This window comes from Manis pentadactyla, chromosome 12 (assembly GCF_030020395.1).
Source record: "Manis pentadactyla isolate mManPen7 chromosome 12, mManPen7.hap1, whole genome shotgun sequence".
Lineage (NCBI taxonomy): Eukaryota > Metazoa > Chordata > Mammalia > Pholidota > Manidae > Manis > Manis pentadactyla.
The window spans coordinates 6,776,820-6,799,612 of NC_080030.1; the positions used below are offsets into that span (position 1 = coordinate 6,776,820).

General features: G+C 52.6%; 1 protein-coding gene across 1 annotated transcript in view; it reads right to left on the minus strand.

The window, feature by feature from the left end:
• LOC118909137 (mucin-16-like) overlaps nucleotides 1-22,793 on the minus strand; it is a 43,653-nt gene that overhangs the window by 15,353 nt on the left and 5,507 nt on the right. Inside the window, exons 3-24 of the mRNA XM_057489548.1 lie at nucleotides 20,648-22,105; nucleotides 18,620-20,554; nucleotides 17,421-17,486; nucleotides 16,581-16,711; nucleotides 16,428-16,495; nucleotides 14,494-14,666; nucleotides 13,144-13,179; nucleotides 11,409-11,539; nucleotides 11,250-11,317; nucleotides 9,709-9,881; nucleotides 9,060-9,095; nucleotides 8,776-8,841; nucleotides 5,896-6,020; nucleotides 5,689-5,756; nucleotides 5,174-5,346; nucleotides 5,043-5,078; nucleotides 4,457-4,492; nucleotides 4,098-4,139; nucleotides 2,854-2,978; nucleotides 2,701-2,768; nucleotides 2,100-2,272; nucleotides 1,792-1,827 (exon numbers count right to left, since the gene is read on the minus strand). Coding sequence (XP_057345531.1) covers nucleotides 1,792-1,827; nucleotides 2,100-2,272; nucleotides 2,701-2,768; nucleotides 2,854-2,978; nucleotides 4,098-4,139; nucleotides 4,457-4,492; nucleotides 5,043-5,078; nucleotides 5,174-5,346; nucleotides 5,689-5,756; nucleotides 5,896-6,020; nucleotides 8,776-8,841; nucleotides 9,060-9,095; nucleotides 9,709-9,881; nucleotides 11,250-11,317; nucleotides 11,409-11,539; nucleotides 13,144-13,179; nucleotides 14,494-14,666; nucleotides 16,428-16,495; nucleotides 16,581-16,711; nucleotides 17,421-17,486; nucleotides 18,620-20,554; nucleotides 20,648-22,105 — 5,223 coding nt within the window. The remainder of the gene's footprint in view (nucleotides 1-1,791; nucleotides 1,828-2,099; nucleotides 2,273-2,700; nucleotides 2,769-2,853; nucleotides 2,979-4,097; nucleotides 4,140-4,456; nucleotides 4,493-5,042; nucleotides 5,079-5,173; nucleotides 5,347-5,688; nucleotides 5,757-5,895; nucleotides 6,021-8,775; nucleotides 8,842-9,059; nucleotides 9,096-9,708; nucleotides 9,882-11,249; nucleotides 11,318-11,408; nucleotides 11,540-13,143; nucleotides 13,180-14,493; nucleotides 14,667-16,427; nucleotides 16,496-16,580; nucleotides 16,712-17,420; nucleotides 17,487-18,619; nucleotides 20,555-20,647; nucleotides 22,106-22,793) is intronic.

Below are 22,793 nucleotides of genomic sequence, written 5' to 3' on the forward strand. Positions count from 1 at the left end.
TATTTCCATATGCAGATATATACTATCCACATGCATATCTACGCCCTGTGCTTGCAGCCAGGTATGCCATTCTTCTCTGCACTGCTTACAAAAAGCCAACTAGCACCTATAACCAACCTCACTGCACTTCATTCACTCATCTATGAGATGGGACCAAAATGATGCCTATTTCAAAGGCTGTTGTGAGGTTTAAGTAAGTTAATTTCTATAAAGTGTGTAAGCACAGTGTTGCGCACAGAGGAAACACTGCATTTGTTATAAAAGACAAATAAGAAAACACTTTCGGATGACTTACAGTGTGCAGAGCTTCTCCGCCCCCCATCCCTGTCTAGACATCTTCCCTCTCTCCCTCCCTTCCTTCTTGCATTCGTGACTCCTTCCACCCACCCACCCATCCACCCATTCATCCATCCATTTTTCCGTCCACCCACCCCTTCCTTCCCTTCACCCGGCCATCCTTCCCCGGTGCACATTAAACTGCTCCTATATTGCTCCTGGGACCGTTCCTAGGACTACAGCATGATATCAAAGCAGTCAGTGGGGCTCACGTTAACTCACTTTTCCTCCTATCATTTGGGAACAGATGGCTGTTACGGGGCGTCAGGAGCCCAGAGCCCTGCGTGGTTGGAAGCAGGGAGGGGGGACACTGTGGCCTAGCAGACCAGTGACGGACCCAAGGAGAGAGCTCGAGAGGGTTGCCCCGAGGGCCAGGGCGATTAATTCTCGCAGATCCACAAGGTTCTTATCACAGGGTTTTGCGGGGGATGCGAAAGGGAGCTTCGCCCACACACTTGAACATAACCCAAGATCAGCATATCTTCGGGAATGAATTAACTGACAATGAGTAGCCCAGAGCGTGATCATGCTATGAGTCTGGGAGTTACAGGAACTCTGGGGTCTGTAATTTATTTGCTGTGGGACTGGTAGCCTCTCTGAGCCTGAGTTTCCGCATCTGTAAAACGGAGCCGAGTCACAAGGTTGTAGAGAGAATGAAAGGACAGTGTACGGGTTTGGGGATAAATTGTGCTCCCCCACCAGATTCCTATGCTGAGGTCCCAATTCCCAGGACCTCAGAATGTGACTGTATTTGGAGACAGGCCCTTTAAAGAGGAGGCCAAGTTGAAAAGAGGCCACTGGGGAAGGCCCCGATCTGATCTGACTGCACTGCTAAGTGTGCGGAAAAGGAGACGGGGACACACGGCCTCCAGAAATACGTGCGGCAGCAAGGAAGCCACAGGGCCGTCATCTGCAAGCCAGCGAGAGGCCTCCCGGGAAACTAGCCCTGCCAGCGCCTTGGCCTGGGTCTTCCAGCTTCCAGAACGGGGAGCAAATACATTTCTGCTGTTGGAGCTCCCAGTCGGTGGCATTCTGTTACGACGCGCTAGCTGACTGATACAGGAGGTAACAGCATGGCGCAGGAAGGCAGTCCGTTTCAGTAAGAATTTAAAAATTAAAAAAAAAATTTTCAATCACTGAAGATTCAATAAGCACGGTACAGCACTCAGGGTGAGAAGCTCTCAGAACAACAAGCTGAGGTGAGAACAGGATAAGGAAAGAGTACTGAGGGTGGGGCTTCAGCAAAACTGCAGTGACAATCATGTGAGGTCTGCAGGTGTCTAAGACCGTCTCACCTTGGGCCGGATTCGCCCTCAGAGCTTGGGAGCGAGAGACGGGAGGAGGCAGGGGCCCTTCCTAGTGTCCCTTGCAGAGGACAGGAGGCTAAGGAGATTGACTTCTCCCCAGTTGCGACGTGAGGACAGGAGCCAGAAAATGGGGGCCGGGAATACTCACCGGTGATGGTCGGGGCCGAGGCTCTGTAGGTGTGACCTGCAGAGGAAAGGCCAGAGAGGCTGAACCAGAGCTGAGGAGACATCGAGGCTCAATGCAAGGGAGGACTGGGGATCTTTGTGGGAAAAGCAGAAGGGAAGAGGTAGAGGAGAGGTGTCCAGGCAGGAGCCTGGCTGGACCCAGGAATCCCCTCATCGCACCGAAGACAGCCCAGATCAGGAGGAGAAGATGGGGACAGCTCCCTGGAGAGAAATGAATGCAATACAAACTCCAGCCAGGAGTGAGACCACGGCTGCAGCATCGCCTCTCACCATTGACGTAGAGACTGTCCCTGTCCAGGGTGAAGGGGCCCAGCAGGGTGCCTCCGTGGGTCTCACGGCTCAGCTCCCAGTACAGCCGCTCTGCGTCCAGCCTGGGGCCCGCAGGGCCAGAATGGAAGGTGCAGAGGATGTCCACTCTGGTAGCTGCCCTGTCCTTCTTGGGCCTGGGGAAGGAAGGACATGGGGATGAGGAATGCTGGGAGGAGTCCCTCTGGGTGTGGACGTCAAGGCAGGAGGTGAGGGGGCTGGCCCTGAAGCGTGCAGGGGCTCTCCTAGGTGCCGTTCACCTGGGACAACCCTCATGCAATTAGGGACAAAAAAATTCTCAGCATTTGCAGACAAGATGCATTGGTCCTTCTCAAAGGAAAGGCTTCATTTCAAAAAAATGTCATCTGGATTCCATAAAGGATCAACACGATGCCCCATCCCTACGAAGCTTTGAGCATTCCCAGCACCTGGGCGTGAAGCAGGCACACAGGTCTCAGTGGGCACCGAGGCCACGGTGCTGGGGGCCTGCCCGGGGCCTGAGCCACACTGGCCGCTGCGTGAGGGCCCACCTGACCTGAGGGATCAGCCCATCTGGGGGTCTCACCTGAGCGAGGCCAGCCTGCAGTCAGCACCGAGGGGGCCGATGCTGGTCTTGTTGAGCAGGAGCCTGAGCTGGTGGGAAAGGCAGGGAGGTGAGTGAAAGGTGGAGGTGAGCGAGGGGGTGAGGTGGGGCGGCTGGCCACTGCGGGGCTCTCACCTGGGGCTGCAGGAGCCTCTCGGTGTAGCTGAACTTCAAGGAAGCCGGACGCCCCATGTCCTCAGTGTACTCCATGTTGGTGACGGTGACGTTCAGGGTGAAGGACACCAGGGCAGGGCCAGTGGCTGCAGCAGGGGAGGGAGAGAAAGATGTCCCGGCCGATCATAGCCGTGACCGAGGCTGCCTGGGGCTCTAACCGTGGAGCCCCCACAGCAGACCCGGCACAGTCAAGGGCTGCAGGAGCTGCGGGAGAGAACGTTAGGGAATTCTGAAGATATCAGGAAGCTTCGTCCATTCACGCAGGGAGCATTTATTAAGCGCCTGATGTGTGTAAGGCTCTGTGCTGGGCTCTGTGGGTCCAAAGACGAATAGCGCATAGTCTGCCAGTGTTATGGCCAGCACAGTGGCCAGACCATCATGCTGCAGGGAAGCCAGGCAGATGTGCGATTCTGGGTGGGGCACCCAACCAATGACGGAGGACGGCTTCTCGGAGGAAGCATCCTTTCAGCTGAGACCAAACGCATGTATGAGGGTTGGGGGGTGGGAGTGGAGCAAGGAGAGAGCTCAAGCTCTCCTTGCAAGGAACAGCATGGGTACAGGCCCGGAGGCAGGACAGAGCAGGGCCCTCAAAGGACCTGAAGTATAGACATGAGACTGGACAGATCCTCTGAGCCCAGAAAGGGGAGGCAGTGACCATGCGGTGCAGGAGTTTGGACGTGGTCTGTAGACCAGGTGGGGTCATCGAAAGACTGTCAGAGGACAGGGATTACGTGGACAGAGGTACATTGGGAAGGGATGCGACAGCTGCTGTGTGGAAGACTGTAGGAGGCCAGAGTGCAGGCTACTGTGATGGTCCTAGCAAAGAATGCCAGCGGCCTGAATAAAGGCTGAGTGAAGCAGATAAAGGGAAAGTAAGGTACTCCAAAGGAGAAGAGCAGACCTGGTGACGGAGGGCCGTCAGAGGTGAGCCGGAGGGAGGGTCACTGTTGGCACCTCTGTCCCTGCCTTTGGTGATGAGGAGATAGAATAAATTTGGGAAGAGGTGGTGACTGTAGGGTCAGAGTCCAAGAGGTTGGGTGACATCTAGGAGGTGGACGGAGCTGCTGTGTGGCCTGGGACAGCCTCAGGATTTGGGGTCTGAACAGCTAGATGGCTACCGAAACCCACCGGGTGGGGAAGGAAGAAGTGATCTCATATCACTGCTTTTGAAGAAATGATTTTGGTACCAATAAGAGCCTTCCTACCTGTGGGTCTGGTGGTGGGGAAGGATGTGGAGGTCCCAGCGGCTGAGGAAGAAAAAAGACCATCAGGAATGAAATCCAGAGTGTGCTATGCCTGCGAGGGGATGGGGGCAGCAGTGGGCGCTCTGGTTATAAAAATATGCATCTCTCTCTGCGCCCCATTTGGCCTGGGATGGGGCAGCAGCCTCGGTTGTGTGTGGGGGGGAAGGGGGTTGACTCCTGTCGCCTCCAGCTCAGCCCACATTTCTCTCCATGTTCTCTGGACTCCTTCCCATTAGGAGGGAAGGGCTGGATGGTTGAGTGGCTCCTATTTTGAGGGAAAGGACAGTGGCCACAGGTACACAGAGCTCTGAAATACTCACTCCCGGGGGTGGTGGCTGAGGCCGGATGGGTGTGACCTGCAGAGAGAGGGAGAGATGGGGACAAAGAGGCAAAGACCTGGTCCCTGGGGAGATGACCACTGGACTGTCACCGCTGCGCGGCAGGGAAAGGAAGCCAGCATGCCCCCTGGAAGGGCTCAGAATCTACCCCCACCCCTCCAGGGACACAAAGGCCTTGCTCAAAGCCCTGAGATGGGAGCCCCCCGCACCCCCTCCCACCCCCTGGAGTCTGAGCTGGCTGTGGACCCCTGCTGCAGTGGAGCTCACTCAGGGAGGAGACCCCCCAGGCCCCAGCACAGCCCCCCACCACTAATGCAGACACTGTCATCACAGAGGCCGGGTGGGGGGGAAGGCACCCAAGGGCTTGGGGTGGGGACCTCATGGCCCTGGGGATGCTAGGGAGCAGGGGCCCACCACGCCTGTGGCTTCAAGGTCAGTAGGTTCCCGTTTTCCAGGGCTAGGGGTAGCACAGGGATGCAGAAAGGGGGCGGCGGGCCCCCAGCCTCTTCCATCCTAAGGGCTGGGACTCCCGGGACTGTAGAGACTTCTGGAGCCCCTGCACACTCACTGCTGAGGGTGGTGGCCCGGGCCGGGTGGGTGTAACCTGCGCAGGAGGAGGGAGAAAGGATGAGGGAGGGGAGGGATGGGGGCGGGGAGGGTGTGTGGCCTGTTGAAATGCTAAAAAGGGCAGCCCCTCACCGCCGATGCAGAGACTGTCCTGGTCCAGGGTGTAGGGGCCCAGCCTGGTGACACCGCGGGTCAGCCGGCTCAGCTCCCGGTACAGCCGCTCTCTGTCCAGCCTGGCATCTGGAGGGTCAGGGTGGTAGGTGCAGACGGCATCCACTCCGGTGGCTGCGCCATCCTTCTCGGGCCTGGGGAGGCCGGGCGAGGGGGTGACAGTAAGTGGAGTCCCCAGGGAGGGCTCCTGAGAGCCTTGGGGGCAGGACAGGAAGGAGCCGGGGGGGCTGGGAAAGAGGGCTAGGAAAGGGAACCGAGAGCTGAGCAGTCGGACGTGCATTCCCTGCAGCCAGCTGGGAAGGTGGGCACCGGCGGCTGGGGGGCCGGGCGAACGGGAGGAACGCGGAAAGGGGTGCAGAGGGAACTTTAATGGAATTGCAGGTTGGAGACCTGCAACCTCGTGGCATGGGGACAGGAGAGCGCCTACTGGGGTCTGGGAGCACTTGGGCAGCCTGGGGGCTATTCCGAGGTCGCACCTGAGCAGGGTCAGCCTGCAGCCAGAGTACAGACGGCCCACGCTGGTGTTCTTGAACAAGGGTCCGAGCTGCAGGCGTGCGGAGAGGAAAGTGAGCAGGAAGTCCAGGGCTTGGGAGCAGGGCAGAAGCGAGGTGGGCGGGGCTGGCGGCAGTGGGCGGGGGAAGGGCGGAGGGGGCGGGACTGACCACAGTGGGCGGGGCTCTCACCTGGCCCTGCAGGATCCTCTCGGTGGAGTTGAACTTCCAGGAGCCCCGGGTGCGCATGGCTTCTTCGTAGTACAGGTTGGTGATGGTAAAGTTGAGGGTGAAGGGCACCAGGAAAGGGGCCGCTGCTGCAGCAGGGGAAGGAAAAAGGAGACCACGCCTGAGGCAGGCCTGGGCTGGGCTCTAAGACAGTTTCCAAGGACGGAGATGGAGGGTCGCGGATATTAGGCTGTGGGGTTCAAAGGAGGCAGGCAGGCTGTCTTTGGACTGAAGACAGAGGCCAGATAAGGAGCAACAGGCAGAGGCTGTCGAATGCAGTAGCAGGCCCATCCTCAGGATGGCATTGTAAACAAACTTAAAAAAAAAAAACAACTAAGAAAAACCCCAAATGGCAAATAAGTGTTGGTGAAAATGTGCAGAAATTGGAACCCTTCTGCACTGTTGGCAGGAATGCTGGTGGAGGGCCTGTGGAAGAGTTTGGTGGTGCCTCAAAACCCGTCATTTATGCTCTGTAATTTCCCTAAAAAGTATGATTTCTTTAGGATCCTGCAAGCTCACTCCTGAGTCCATACCCAAAAGAACTGAAAACAGGCTCTCAGACACTTGAAATGACGCATTCACAGCAGCCCCAATGACAGTAGCCAAAAGGTGGAAATGCCTGGTATCCATCCACAGGTGAATAAACAAAATGCCTGCAATGGATTAGTACTCAGCCATCAAAAAGGATGGGGAATTCAGACCCCAGCCACAACAGAGATGAACCTTGAAAACATTCTGCTCAGTGAAGTAGACCAAACACAAAAAGACAAATATTAGATGATTCCACTTACAGGAGGTCCCTAAAATAGTCAAGTGAATAGAGACAGAACGTAGAATAGAGGTTCCCAGGGCCTGGGGGGGGGGTTATGAAGAGTTCGTGTTTACTGGGAACAGGCTTTGTTAGGAAGGTGAAACATCCCTGGGAATGGATGGCGGCGGTGGTAGTACTAAAGCGTGAATGTATTTAATGCCACTGAACTGTATATACTTCAGAACAGTGAAAATGGTAAATTCTATGTTGTGCATACTATTCCACAGTAAAAATAATTTTTTTAATGCAGCAGCGGGGTCTAGAAGTAAGTAGCCTGTGTAGCCCCCAAGTCTGCCTATGAGGTCGGGTAGGTGGCCAGGGGTTGAGTGCCTGGACCCGGATTGGCTCTATTTCACAGGTTAAAAGTACCAGGATTGGAGCAGTCTCATCCCCTGGGGGCTGAGAAAGGAGAAAAATCCATTCAGTCCCATGCAACACGGAGGACAGATTTATAAAAAACATGAGCCGAACATCAGTCCTTCACAAAGACCTCTCACCGGCTCACCACCCTACCCAATCCCATGACGCTCAGAACTTGGCCTTGAATGAAGAGACCACAGGGTAGAGCTGTGGTTTCCATGGGTACAGCCACACCAGGGAGTCAGATTAATGCCCTCTGTGCCCTTCTCCATCCAGGTGACCCCTGGGCGTGTCACTCAACCTGTGTGTACAGCAGTTCCCTGCGATCCGTGGTTGGGCTCTCTGCGTTTTCCGTCTCTGGCGGTCAGCCACAGGCCGGAAGCAGATGGCCCTCCTGACATGCACTTGAAGGTCAGCAGGAGCCTAATGCTGTATCAGGCATTTTACCATCTCACACCATCACGAGAAGGGTGAGGCCAGCACAGTAAGATATTTCGCTAGAGAGAGAGCACATTCACATCACTTTTATTACAGTAGAATTGTTCTGTTATTAATTATTGTTCATCTCTCACTGTGCTTTCTTTACGAGTTCACCTTTATCATAGGGATGTATGGACAGGAAAAAAAAGAGTGTAAATGTGGTTTCAGGCATCCACTGGGAGTCTTAGAACATGTACCCCATGGGTAACTGGGGGGGCTACTGTACCTCCTTTTCTTCAGCTGTAAAATGGGGAAAATCATACTTTTTAGGGAAATTATGGAGCATAAATGACAGTGAAAGAAGCACATTTCAAGGCATTATACAGAGTGAAATAAGGCGGTCCTCGGAGGTTGCATGTCGTGTGATTCCATGGATATAACACCCTCAGAATAACAAAATTGTAAAAATGGAAAACAGAGTAGTGGTTGCCACGGGTTAGGCTGGGTGGGTGTGACTATAAGAGACATTTGTGGTGAAACCATTCTGTGTTGTGACTATGCCGTGGTTACAAAAATCTTCCCATGTGATGACGTGGCATAAAACTACCCCCCCACCCCCACCGCCCGACATATGTACAAATACATATAAACTAGTGAAATATGAAATCTGAGGTTGTGGTTATTAACAATGTCAATTAATTTCCTGGTTTTGATATTGCACCATAGTTACGCAAGAGGTTAACCACTGGGGAGAAACTGGGTGCAACGTGAAAGGACCCCTGTACTATTTTTTGCAACTTCCTGTAAATTTACATTTATCTCAAAATGACATGTTCAAATTAGCAAATTAAAACTGAAAAGTATTAAAAATTAGAAAACAATAGTACATGGCCTGGCATGTAGTAAGTGCCAAATAGCACATGCCCAATAAATATTTGTCCCACTAAATACCCTGGTGGTCCCTGTGCTAAGGGTTGCGATGCATTTTCATTTAATCTTCACGATGACCACATGATGCATTATCATTCCCACTTGGCAGGTGAGGAAACTGAGGCACTGAGATGGTAAGTAAGTTGCCCAGGGTCGACACAGCTGGATGGATGTGGAGGACATATTCTCTGCTCATGAGTAGCTCAGAGCAGAGCAAGGGGAGCTCATGGCAGCTCCACATTCATGCACCGTGACTTTTCTCTGCAACTCCCTGGTCCCAGCCTGGAGGCTTTCTGGAAGGATCGGAGGGCGAAGTGACCCACCTGTGGAGCTGGAGAAGAGGGACGGCCTCACCGAGGTCCCTGGGAAGCGCATGGAGGTGACAGCAGCTAAGAAGAAACAGACTGGAGTGAGAATGGGGATTCTGAGCAGGGCATGGAGGTCCCTGCGCACATCTTGTCTGTCCAGCTGGAGCCACTGACTATAGAGGGGGTGGTGAGACCTCAGGTTCTCTGGCTTCTTATCTCTCCAAGGCTCTGAGTAGGGGCATCAGCTGCTGTCCACAAGGGGCCTGGAGCACATGGTCAGCAGAGCCCTGAGTACTCACCACTGGCGGTGGAGGCTGAGCCCCGATGGGTATAACCTGAAATGAGCACAGGAGACAGAATTGGGATGCAGGCAGGAGAAGGATGTCCACGATACAGCCCGAGGACCACCACCGCTGCCCCCAGCCAAGACTTCAAGTCTACACAGTCCAACAGGTGTGATTCAGGGGCAACTCTATCTTGTCTCTAAAAGGCAGAGGAGTCAAAGATCCAGTTCCTGATCCAGTTCCATGGGCCTGCAATTTATTTGGGAAGATAACCATACCCAACATTTCTAGAACATGGGTCTACTAACGGCGCTTCTCAGGGTCTAGAGGGGATTTTGAGATGCTGATGGGAGGATGAATGGCCAGACTATGGAGTGGCCAGTGGCTTCTGCCAGAAGGATATTCCCTTCCACCTGCCTGGAGACAGGCTTGTGTGCCTCAGACCAGGATACAAGCCATGGCCCTGGAATGCAGGGAGGCAAAGGGAAAAGAAGGATTTGCAAAGGGGAGGGTCTATCGGGGTCCTTGAGTCATTAGGGGAGATTGCTCAGGGGGAAGATGATACATAGGAAAGTAGGTCCTGTAGCAAACTGGAGACTCCACATCCCTTTGGGAGGTGGTTTTTTTTTTATCTTCAACCTGTGGTTACAAAAAGGATGCTGACCGTTGACATAGAGGCTGTCCTTGTCCAGGTTGAAGGAGCCCAACTGGGTGACCCCGTAAGTCCCACGGCTCAGGTCCCAGTACAGACTCTCTCTGTCTAGCCTAAGGCTCATGGGGTCAGGACGGTGAGTGCAGACAGTATCAACTCCAGTGGCTGTTCTGTTCTTCTCAGGCCTGCGAAGGAAGGGACGCAGAAATGGGAAGGTGTGCACTCCAGGTAGGGGTTCTCAAAACCTCACCGAGGGAGGGGAGGGAGAAAGCAGGAGGACTGGTGGACAGCCTGGAATGGATTTGATGCTGGAGGAAGATTGGAAACGAGTAGGATAGCCAAGGTCCCTGAACAGAGGATGAAGCGTCTAGAAATGTTGATGTCTACACTAAACTTTAAAATGGTAATTGTAACAAGGCAACACACACCCTAACAACAGAAACAGGATGGAGGGCGTGGGAAGGAAGGAATCTAGAACTTGACCAGGTAGAAAAAGGCAATGTCAGATCGCTGAAATCCCAGCTGTGCTCTTCAATTGCTGAGATTCTGAGTAAGCCTCTCTCAGATTCTCTGTGGCTCATTTTCTCCATTCGTCAAGTGACGTAATAGTACAGACCTCACAGCACTTAGCAGTGCTCTTGAACAAGCACTCAATCAATCACAGCCATTTTTACCAGGTACTAATAGGGCCAACGCTCCTGGTGTGAATGGATCTTGGAATGCGACAGACCGACCTTTTTGAAGGCAACACCGAGGCCAAGCAAGCCAGCCTAAGGTGGAGGTGGGGATCGGGCTGGGTGGTATCCCAGAGCCAGAAAAAATCTCAGGGCCAGTGGAAAGGGGAAGAGCCTTCCATCACAGCTGGAGGACAACAGTGAGTACTTTTGGAGCTGGGGGAATCCCCTCCTCAGACAAAAAGTCAGTTACTGGGAGATACAACACAAGGCGACTCACGTACGCATGTGGAACCCACGGGTTCCCACACGCTGGAATTATTCTCAGTACTGACAGGTCAACCATTATCCAAAAATGTGACCCAAGTGGGAAAGAACATTCTACATCCTCTAGAGCAAGGGCTCTCAGCCTTGGCACTATGGGTATTTTGGGTCAGGTATCTCTTGGTACTATGGGTATTTGGGTCAGGGAGATGGTCCCGTGAAATGTAGGATATTTAGCCTCACTCACTAGATGCCCGTAACCTCCCCCACCCTTGAATCATGACAGCAAAAAATATCTCCAGATGTTGCCAAATATCCCCAAGAAGCAATATCACTCCTGGGTGAAAACCTGCAGCTCTATCATGACAAAGGCAACGTGATTGACTAATTGTTTTCTTGGTGAGTTCCAGAACAAAGATCTTTGTGGGAAGTTCAACCTTATCTCCTAGGAAAGTCTGAGAGGATCCTGCCTTTACCAGTTAGGAACACCATGTGAGACAGAGTGGGAGCTGGTGGCCAGCGGCCCCCGGGAGAGCAGGTGCAGGATGTCACAGTCGGGCTCGTGATCCCCCACCACCCCCCGTGTGGCATGCATGGCTACTCTAGAGTTCTCACCTGAGCAAGGTCAATCTGCAACCAGAGTAGAGGGGCCCGATACTGCTGTGCTGGAGCAAGGGTTTGAGCTGGGGATGAAAGAGACGGAGGTGACTAGGTGGGCCAAGGGGTTGGACAGGGCAAGAATAGGCACTGCAGGCACACTGGTGGGGCTCTCACCAGGCGATTCAGGATCCTCTCTGTGGTGTTGAAAAACTCAGATCCCGGAGGTGCCATGTCCTCTGTGTAGCGCAGGCTGGTGATGGTGAAGCTGATCGTGAAGGGCACCAGAGAAGGGCTTGTGCCTGCCGCTGGAAAGGGAGAGAGGGGGTTCATTACAATCTCTTGCTGGCATGGCTGCGTGTGCTGGGTCCAGGGTTGTCACCTTAGTTTCAGGGCCAGCAGTTTTGAAGCTACATCAAAAGAAATGATTACATCTGAAGGACAAAGAGGAAAAAAAAAGTGATTTTAAGAATGAACAGAGATTCAGGGACTTTGGAGATATCATTTCATTGGAGGACAGAATGAGAGAAGTTAGTGCAGGGAATCAAGAAAAGGTTCAGAAATGGTGGCTGGAATGTCCCCAAATTTCTTCAGAACATACATTTTCAGGACGAGGAAGCTTAGAAAATCGCAAATGGTATAAACTCAAAGAAAACCATCAGACAATCACAATCAAATTAAAGGCAAAGAACAAATCTCAAGTGCATCTAGAGAAATATGACATCAGCCATCATGAAATGATTTGGTTTGCAGTACATGCCACATATTTAAAAGCCTGCAGCAGAGAGGAAGTGGAAAGTGCATATCCTGCCTAAAGCATGTAAAAAAGTTGCAGTGTCTCGATTCACAAAACGCAGAATTTAAACTAAAGGACACCAGTTTGCGTCCCCAAACTCACGACTCCCGTGGCAGGCTGCCCAGCCTGCGCCATGTCATAAGCATGAAAAAGACCCATAGATTCAACTTCTAAAGTAAATCTTAAAGGCTGGGGTAGGAGATATTTCATGGCATAAATCAAGCTCCTGTAACAGGTTCCCATAGACTCAGGAACCCTCAGACTCACATATAGGCAAGATGAGGTCACAGAGCAAAAATCAAATTCATAACTAAGACCTGAATGATTTTCTGGGTGCTCCAATAGAATCCACAAATGTGGGCATATACAGAGATTGCTTTATTCACTCATTCAATCAAGAATATAGAGTGAGTGCAGCATGAATGCTTAGCTCTAGAGTCATAAAGACTGCAGAAAGCAAATAGCAAACTCCGTGAAAGAAATGCCTATGACAGGGTAGAGAAGGCCGGTGAGCCAGGTGGCCATTCAGAAGTGCTACTTCATAGAAAGTGGTCTAGAAAGGTCTTTCAGAGGATGTGATGGTTAAGCTGAGATTTGAAAGGCAGTAAGGTACCAATCATAGTGGATCTCCAGGAAGAGTTAGTCGAAAGGCCAGACAGATATTTGAACACTAGAAAATGAGATTAAGTCTCTGGTGTGGTCAAAGTTTAGAGAATGAGGGACAGAATGAGTGGGACAGGCTGAAGCTGCCTGATTAACAGGGACCAGACCATGCAGGGTTGAAGCTTCATAGGTCCCAGACGGCTACCTACAGACATGAGGATGGGGGACAGAGGTGTGGCAGATTCTGGAGAGAATGTAGGAATCACTGGAGCTGAGAGTAAAGAACAAGGGGAAAATGACTGAGTGCCATCCTGAAAGAATGTGGGGCAGACACAGTTCATTGGAATTTAGGTTCCGATCATGATGCAGAGCGTGACCACGGGTGGGTTAGGGGCGGCTATGAGTCTGTGGCTAGGCATTCAGGGAGGGGCACTGGGGGCTTCTCTCTAGAGGAATGTGCTCTGGGGAATGGGGGTCCCCATAGGCATTGAAGTTTGGGTTTTGCATACTCACTGCTGGTGGTGGTGGTCCAGTATCGATGGTTATAACCTGTAGAAAGGGAGAAAAAAACAAAGGATTGTCATGTCCGGGGAGGTAAGGAAGGGGTGGATGGCAGACCGAGACATAAAAGTCATGAATGAACTTTCTGAGGTTCCTAAATGAGCATTAATGGCTGTATTTCATTCAGTGCCCTCATGTGCCTTGTCCTTTGAAAATAATGACACACATCACTATTATTGTTGCCAAGATAAAAATACAGTAACATCCGTTTCCCTTATTTAGTAGGAATGCATAGAAATAATGCACTGGGAATAATGCTCAGCACATTACAATCACAGGGCAAATTTATGAATGAGTCTATGTTCCAAACCTTATCCGTGGTCTATCTATAAAGATAATTTTATCCTTACTCTCTTAGCTTCTCTTTACAAAGTTGTATGATAGTATGCTTTTTTCTAGTGTGTGTGTGTGTGTGTGTGTGTGTGTGTGTGATGTAGCACCAACAAAATTGTGGCAGGTTGAAAGAGTGGTAAGTGGAGGTCAAAGTTTAATGAGATGGGAGCATGGGAATGTACACATGATTCGGAATATTAGAGGAGATTTGGAGATGGGGTGGGATGATGAAAACAAGAAGAGCCCTGGAGGTCAGAGGGAAGGTGTAGAAATTGGAGGCTGAAAGGCACTGGAGAAAGAGAGTGTTTCAGGAGTGTGTCTCTGGGTCACGGACTGCATCTCCTTTGATGCTCTGTGAGATGCGAGTAAATACTGGACTCATGGGAGCCCTGTGATTTACTTGGGTGATTTCCGAGCTATCTCATCTGACCGTCAGGACAATCCTGCATGACGGCTATGTATGGTCCACTCTACAAATGGACAGAGGTCACATGGCTTGTCCAGCATCACACAGCACCGAGATATGTCACTCACCCATCCCTATAAATCACTTAAATCACTTAAATCACTGCTTTAAGTTAGTCCCAGTCCTGGAATTGCACCTCTGGAGATAGAGAACAGGTTTGTGCTATTGTTCATATAAAGAAATACATATATTTCAAATTATACAGAAGGGAAATTTCCAAGTTGGTATAGAGGAGAAATAACTAATCAACGTAGGTTAGATTGTTAAGCTGTGGGTCATTAATGACCCTTTCTGTCCTGAGATTTGAGGCTTTCTTTATCTGGATAGTCTACAGGGTGGCCTTCGTGGTTAGGAACTTGAGGGTAAACTCATTCTTGACATGACTGGCGTCTTGGAATATTGCCAGATGTTCCTGGGGGAACAGGATCACCCCCAGTTGAGAAGTACTGGTCTAGAGAGACATGGAGCTTATGAGGCTGTCCGGCTGCAGCACAGACACTCACCATTTATGTAGAGACTGTCTCTGTCCAGCATGTATGTGCCCAGCCGGGTGACCCCATAGGTCAGCTGACTCAGCTCCCGGTACAACTCTTCTCTGTCCAACCCAGAGCCCATGGGGTCTGGATGGTAGGTGCAGATGGCGTCCACTCCCATTGCTGCTCCGTACTTCTCAGCCCTAGGGCAGCAGGGACGTGAGAATAGGGGCATCCAGAGATGAAGGAGAGATCTACGCTCTCCTCAACTCTCTCCTCCCAGTTGATCCCAGTCTTGGCCTTATGACCTTTCTCTCTACTGGGTCTTGCTGGTTTCTTAGGCATGTTCTTCTCTGCATCCTGTACATCTACATACCTTCCTACTCCATGAAGTGGGTGACCTCTGAGGCTTCATCTTCAGCCAACTTCTATTCTTTTGCCCTTCATTTCTCTTGGGTCAGGGTTCATACTATTTCAGTTGTCAGCATTATTGTCATGAGATCCCATCTCAGTCTCTGGCCAAGAACTCTCTCCTGAGCTCTGTGCCATGTCAGCAACAGCCTCAGGGATGACGTCTAGATCTACGCGAGTCCATATATCCCAAATCAAGCTTACCACTTCCCCATAAAAACACAGAACCTGCTTCTCTTCCCGTTTTCATATCAATGCCAGACGCAGAGATGACAGAGGCATTCTGCACCTTCCCCATCCTCTGTCCCCCCCAATTTAAGCAAAAACCAGGTCCAGCCCAATGTCTCACTCCTGTCCCACCATCCCATCAAATTTTCCCATCCTCACATCTATCAGGGCTCTACTTGACACAAACGATGCCATGTTCAGGCTCTGCTTACAAGTCCACGGGTTCCCACAGCTGTGACTTAACACAACTAATATTTATGGAACACTTACTAGGTGTTCTATTTTATATTTGCTACCTCTTTTTATCTTCTCAGCAACTCCACAAGGGATTCCCACTTTGTAGTTGAGGAAACAAAACCATACAGATGTTAGAGGACATGGCTAGTGACAGAAACAGGGTGTGACTGTGCATATGATGCTGAGACCATTAATGCTTCTCCTTTTGCTGTGCAAAATGCTATGAGCCCTCCTAGTATGGCCTTTGAACTGAATTCTTGATGACATCTACTACTCCCAAGTCACCCTGCAATTCATCTGCCATCAGGCAACTATGTCAGGTGCACCCATCCACCCTCTGCTTAGCCAGCCTCCTGGCCAACCATCTTTCTCTCCTCCCTTCCTCTCTCTCTCTCTCTCCTTTTCTTTCTTCTTTCCAATTGCTGTTTGCCCCACTGTCTACTCTCCAGTGTCAGGGAACTTTCTCATGTACCAGAATCTCTTTCACGTTTGTCCCATGACTTGTAAGACATGCCACCCCTTGAAATGTCTTTGCCAATCCTTCTTCTGCCTAATGCACACTTGACTGTCAAACCCTGGCTCAGGGGCATCACCTCCTCCAGCCGGCCTCCACCCGACTCCCCCAAGCTGAGCTAACAGTTCATTCTCTGGGCTCCTGTGGCCCCCCACGTAGTGCTTTGTCATTGAACTAGCGCTGTTCATATTATGGTTTTGAGTCCATATGGCTGCTGGGCTCTCTACTTTGTGGGCACCTTGAGGGAAGGGCCTGTGACTGACTCAGTACCTGAGCACCTGTCACAAGGGACTGTCCGAGGGAACTCATTTCATTTTTGCCTAATGAGCCAGTGTTGACCTTTCTGACCTGTGAGTGTGAATGCTCCACGGCTCTGCCTGTCCAAGTAGTTTCAGACCTTTGACAGCCACCTCCTTCAGGAAGCCCTCTCTGATACATTCAGCCAGAGGAGATGCCTGCCATATCTGAATTCCTGGAAGAACCTGGTTATTTCTGGTTCTCGCTTCCTAGCTGTCGTGTTTGGGACTTGCCTGGGACAATGCAGCCCTGCAGGTGTGAGGGAGGGAAGTCTCACCTGAGCAAGGTCAGTCTGCAGCCAGAGTACAGTGGGCCAATGCTGGTGTTCCTGAACAAAGGACCCAGCTGGGGAGGAAGGACAGGGAGGTGAGCAAGAGGCACTGAGGAGCCTGGACAAGGCAAGTCAGAGGAGGGAGGGACAGGCTCTTACCAGGCGAGTCAGGGCCTTCTCAGTGGAGCTGAACTTGGCGGAACCCGGGTGCCTCATATCTGGGGTGTAAGTCAGGTTGGTGATGGTGAAGTTGAGAGTGAATGGTGCCGGGGCTGGGCCCACACCTGCAGCTGGCGGGGGAGAGACAGGAGCCCCATCACGGTCTAGTGCTGAGTTGTAAGTTGCAGGGAAGGGACCAGAACCATCCATCTGTCCCTAGTTTGCTGCAGGTGAGGCCTGAGAGACCCCATCTGGGACACCTTCCCTCCTGGGCCACCCAGGGGAAGAGCAGGCACCTCCACGTCAAACGCGTGGTGTCAGCGTGGAAGGGAACTTCAGCCATCTTGTCCCCAAGCATCCACAGGCTGATGTGTTACGGACATTGGGGTCAGGAGAGGAGGGTGGACCAAGACCTTCTGTTCTCAGACCGTGGGCCACAAATACTCAAGCAGCCAAGGAATCCAAATAGGGTAGCAATTTCCACCCAGGAAATGATTGTTGAGACAGAATGGAGATTCGCTATGTGTGGGATAGGGAGCCGTGCTACTGTATAGGCGGTGGTGTGAGCAAGAGCATTCCGAGCTGAACTATTTGGAGGAAAAAAGGAACCAGGCACAGCTGAGTCCCAAGAACAGTAGGTGCAAAGGCCCTGAGGTCGGTAGGATGTTTGGGCCCTGGAGGAACAGAAATGAGGCTGGTGTGAGCAGAGATTCAGCTGCAAGGGAGAAAGGGGAACGCTGGGGCTGGGTGGACATCATGGTCCAGACCATGCAGGGTTTCATCAGCCACTGAATGGGAGCTGAAGGTTCCTGGGACTCCAAGATTTGATTCCTAACCTACCTGCAGAGCTGGAGGTGGGAGTCAGAGATGCTGGGGATCCCGAAGAGAATGTGGAGGTCAGCAGAGCTAAAACACAACATAAATAACAATTGTCAGGACCCATCTGCAGCAACGCAGGGATAGAGCCAGAGAGCCGGAGACACAGGAGCCCAGGAGCACTTGCATCTCTAGCTTGGCTCCACCTGAGAGTTTTGGTGGCCTGGGACTGCTCTGGGGTTGAGAACCTGGGAGACGAAGCACACGTGCCCCCAGATGCAGACTTTCAGCTTAAACATGTGACAGTCCTGCGGAGACCATGATGAGTTGGTCACCGATGCCCACTTCCCCTTGGCTCTTAACCATCTCAGCACATGCCAGCACCTGCAGCTCCCTGCCTTCGAGGAGTTACCAGGTCCAGGGAGAATCCCTCTAGCAGGGATGGGTGGGAGTGGTGGATAAATATCCCAGCTCCCTCTACCTCCCGGGGTGGGATGGCCCAAAGTGCATGTCCTAGCACCCTCCCCAGCTCCCCTCAAGCCTGAAGAAACATGAGACAATACATTTCTGTTGTTTAAGCCACCAGGTCAGTGGTACTTTGCTGCAATATCCCTGACAAACTAGTACACCGAATGGTCCACTAACTCCTTTTCTAGGTATGTACCCAAAAGAATCGGCAACAGGGACTCAAACAGATATGTGTACGCCTATGTTCACAGCAGCATGATTCACGATTGCCCAAAGGTGGGAACGTCATGCATATCCGTTGACACTGACTGGAGACATACAGTGTAGTCCATCCACCCATGGACAATTATTTACCCATAAACAGGCACGAAATTCTGACATACAATGCAACACGGATGAACCTTGGAGATGTGCTAAGTGAAATAAGCCAGACGTGAAAGGACAAATAAATTACATGATTCCACTTCTAGGAGATACCTTCAAGAGGCCGATTCACGGAGACAGAAGATGAGAGGTTCTCAGGGGCCGGGGGAAGTGGGGAAAGGGGAGTTATTGCCTGATGGGTAAGCTAGATCCTTTGGGGAGTAAAAAAAGATTTTAAAAACTGAATGCGATTAATTTCACTGGATTGTACATTTCAAACGGTTAAAATGGCAAGTTTTATATATGTGTGTATGCATGTGTTATATGTATATATACACACGCGCACATACATAGACATGTATTTTTTACCACAATAAAATAGTTATTCTTACTTGTTCCTGAAGTCACACTCACAGAGGCCACAGTGGACATCGCAGGTGTGGTGACAGGGACAAACGGACTTCTAGCCGGTGCACTGAAGGTGGCTGTGGTCTCGGTCACCGTGGGGCCTGACCCTGTAGCAGCTGCATCAGGGGTCTCAAGAGTCGTCGTTTTCAGGATAGTGGTTGGATGTGATCCTTCTCCACTACTGGTCTCAGGTGGAGCTGGTGTTTCTGATGCTTTGGAAGTCACGGTGCCCCCTGTGACCATGTTGGAAGATTTTGGGGGTCCCGCTGAGGTTGTGGGTGGTGAGGGCTCTGTGCTTACAGTGTAAGGCTCTCCAGGGGCTGCCGGGCTGCCAGCGGGCTCAAGAACCCCGGGGGAAACGGTCAGCAGTGGGATGCCTGTCCTGGCCTCTGATGCAGGGCTGGCGGCCAATAAGCCCATGGCCTCCGATAAACTAGGGGAAAGAGCAGAAGCAGAGACGGTTGTGCTGACATCCACCCCAGTGTGGGTGGAGCACGAGGCTGTTTCTGCGGGGGCGCCAAATGAAACAGGTGGACTCCCATCAGCTGGGCTGCTCTCGGTCACAGGTGTGAAGGAGGTTGTTTCTGGCAGACCCAGGGAAACCTGAGCTGGAACAGCCACACTCGTCTCCAAGCCAGGTCGGGCAGATGGTGAGGCTGTGGACTCCAGCAAGTGAGGAAACACACTTGAAGCAAGGAAACGTGAGCTCGTCTCACTGCTGGGGTGGGTGACCGGTGAGGCCGTGGTCGCCGGTTCATGAGAGACTCTCAGAGCTGGAGCGGCCCTGCTGACATTGGTCTCCACACCAGAGGCCTGTGAGGTCACATCTGGTACAGCAGGCGAGACGGTTGAAGTCGGAACAGCTGAACTGGCTTCTGCCCCAAGGCGGGTGGCTGGTGTGTGTGTGGCGTCTGTCACGTTACGGGAAACCCTGGGGGTTGTCTGGGGAGCAGTCGGGCTGGACTCTGCAGCAGAGATGACCCAGGAAGCCGTTGTATGTGGCTCCCCAGGGGAAGCAGTCACAACTGGAGCAGCTGGGCTGGCTTCTGTCCCGCGATGGGTGACTCTTGTGGCTGGGGTCTCTGCTTCACGTGGGGACTCAGGCGGAGTTGGAGAAGTTGGGCCCGTCTCTGCTCCAAAACTAGTGACCAGTGAGGCTGTCGTATCTGGTTCACCGGGGGAGACACGGGTAGTCGGACCGGCTGAACTGGCTTCTGCCCCTGGCCTGGTGGCCATTGAGGATGTGGTGTCTGAATTACTATGGGAAACATTCAGAGTTGTTGCAATAACAGGTGTGTTAGTCTCTGTGGAGCGGGGAACCCAGGAAGCTGTTGTCTTTGGTTCGGGTGGGGAATCAGTCACAGAGGGAATAATTGTACTGGTCGCTGCACCAGCACTGGTGACCAGTGAGATCTCCACCGCTGATGCCCCAGGGGAGCCAGTCAGAGCTGGAATGGCTGAACTGGTCTGTGTCCCAGGCTGGGTGACCGATGAGGCTGTGGTATCGGGCTCACTGGGGGAAACAGTCAGAGTGTGACCGGCTGGGCTGGTCTCTGCTCCAGAGCTAGTATTCAGGGAGGTCACCAGCCCCGGCTCACTAGGAGGTACCACGGGAGCTGGAACGGATGACCTGGTCTGCGTCCCAGGATGAGTGATCCGGGGGGCTGTGGTCTCTGGATGACCAGGAGAAAAAGTCAGAGTTGGGATAGCCATATTGATGTCTGCCTCAGCACTAGGGACCTGTGAGGTCACCACATCGGGTTCATCAGCTGAAGTTGGAACAGCTGAACCAGCTTCTGTCCCAAGGCTGGTGGCCATTGAGGGTGTGCTTACTGACTCACTAGGGGAAAAAATGGGGGCTGTCCTGGGAACAGTCGGGCTGGTGTCTGCAGGATGGGTGGCCGAGGAGGCTGTTGTATCTGGCTCCCCAGGGAAAGCAGTCACGGTTGGAAGAGCTGAACTGGCTTCTATCCCAGAGTGGGCGACCCGCGTGGCTGCGGGCTCCAGTTGACCTGGGGAAACAGTCAGAGTTGGAAAAGTGGTGGTGATGTCTGCCCCAGAACGAGTGGCCTGAGCCGTTACAAGCCCTGGTACACCAGAGGAGATGGGTGTAGTTGGAATGGCAGAACTGGCTTCTGCTCCAGAACGTGTGGCTGTTGAGGCTGTGGTGTCTGACTCACTAGGGAAGAAATCGGAGGCTGTCCCAGGAACAGCTGGGCTGGTCTCTGCAGGATGGGTGGCCAGGGAGACTGTAGTACCTGCCTCCCCAGGGGAAGCAGTCACAGTTGGAACAGCAGAAGTGGCTTCTGTCTCTGAATGGAAGCCCCTGGAGGCTGTGGCCTCTGGTTCATGTGGGGAATGAGTCTGATCTGGAAAAGTTGTACTGGTCTCTGCCCCAGACCTAGGAACCAGTGAGGTTGCCACCCCTGGTACACCAGGTGAGACAGTCAGAACTGGGGTGGTTGAACCGGTCTGTGCCCCAGGCTGGGTGACCACTGAGGCTGTTGTATCAGGCGCACCAGGGGAAACAGTCAGAGGTGGAATGACCATACTGCCATTTGTCCCAGAACGAGTGGCCTGTGAGGTCACCGTATCTGATACACCAGGGGAGACGGTTGCTGTTGGACTGGCTGAACTGGCTTCCGCCCCAGGACCGGTGGCCATGGAGGGTGCAGTGTCTGATTCACTGTGGGAAAAATTCAAAGCTGTTCTGGACACAGGTGTGTTCCTGTCTGAAGAACGGCCCCAAGAGGCTGTTGTATCTGGCTCCCCAGGGGAAACAGTCACAGTTGGAGCAGCTGAACTGGCTTCTGTCCTGGGATGGGTGACGCTTGTGGCTGGGGTCTCTGGTTCATGTGGGGACTCAGTCAGAGTTGAAACAGCCATACTCGTCTCTGCCTCAGGGCTAGTGACCAGTGAGGTCGCCATCGCCACGGCCCCAGGGGAGACAGTCGTTCGAACAGCTGAACTGACTTCTGCCCCAGGACTGGTAGCTGTTGGGGATGTGGTGTCTGATTCACTGTGGGAAACATTCAGTGTTGCCCTGGAGATGGTGGGGCTGGTCTCCGCAGCATGGGTAGCCCACGAGGTTGCGGTCTCTGGCTCACCAAAGGTAACAGTCGGTGTGGCAACAGCTGACCTGGTTTCTGCCCCAGAACTAGGGACCAGGGAGGGGGTGGTCTCTGATCCTCTCTTGAGAACAGACGAGGCTGTCCAGGGAACTGCTGTGCTGGCCTCTGCTCCAGGTCTGGGGGCCAACGAGGCTGTCCTCTCCGGAACGTCCGGGGGAACATCCGGGGTCGTGGTGGTGGCCCCTGCCGTGCCCATGCTGACCACCTCACCCGATGTCCTGAGGAGGGCCGGCGTTCCCGAAGTGGGAGAAGACACACGGGAGGCCGGAGTCACTGCGGACGGGGTCTCCAGGGCTGTGGCCGTGGCCTCTGCTCTCTCTCTCGCCCCTGTAGGTAGTCCTGGGAACAGGAGGGTGGACACACAATTTGCACAAAGTGATTACCACTTACTGGACTAGCAATAGCTAATTTTTTCTCCCCGAGAGGGAAGGGAGAGAAATGTCTGGGGAGCAGGGCTTGGGGTTGGCATCCCGCACCTTCCGTGTCTCATCTCTGGCAGTTAACTCCTCCATGAGTTCCGGTCCCCAGCGTCCTGTGTACTCTGCACCTCTACACCTGTGTGCAAGCTGTTTTCTTCACCCATCATGCCCACTTTGCACCAGATTCCTCATCTTCTGCCCTTCTTCAAATGCCAGCTCATGTCCACCTTTACAAACCACGTCAGAACCCTCTCTGCCTTCTCAGTATTTCCTCTCTGCTGTCTGAATCTCCCGACCTGGACCTCTCTGCCCAGTCTGCTTGGTGGGAGTCGTTAACATCTGACTGCTTGGCCCACCATACATGCTCAAGAAATGCTCACTGAGTGACTGTCTGACTGACACGTGGATGGATGGACGCAGTGGCAGTTTCCTCTGACTTGGGAGATCATGTAAATTCATTCCAGAGCCTGGGCTCTGGAACAAGGTCATCCTGCCCTACGATTCCCGCTCCTCCACTAAGTAAACATGTCACTGAATCATGCGAGGCCCCCATTTTCCTCATCTCCAAATCAGGTAAAGCACAGAGGACGACACCTCCGAAGGTTGAT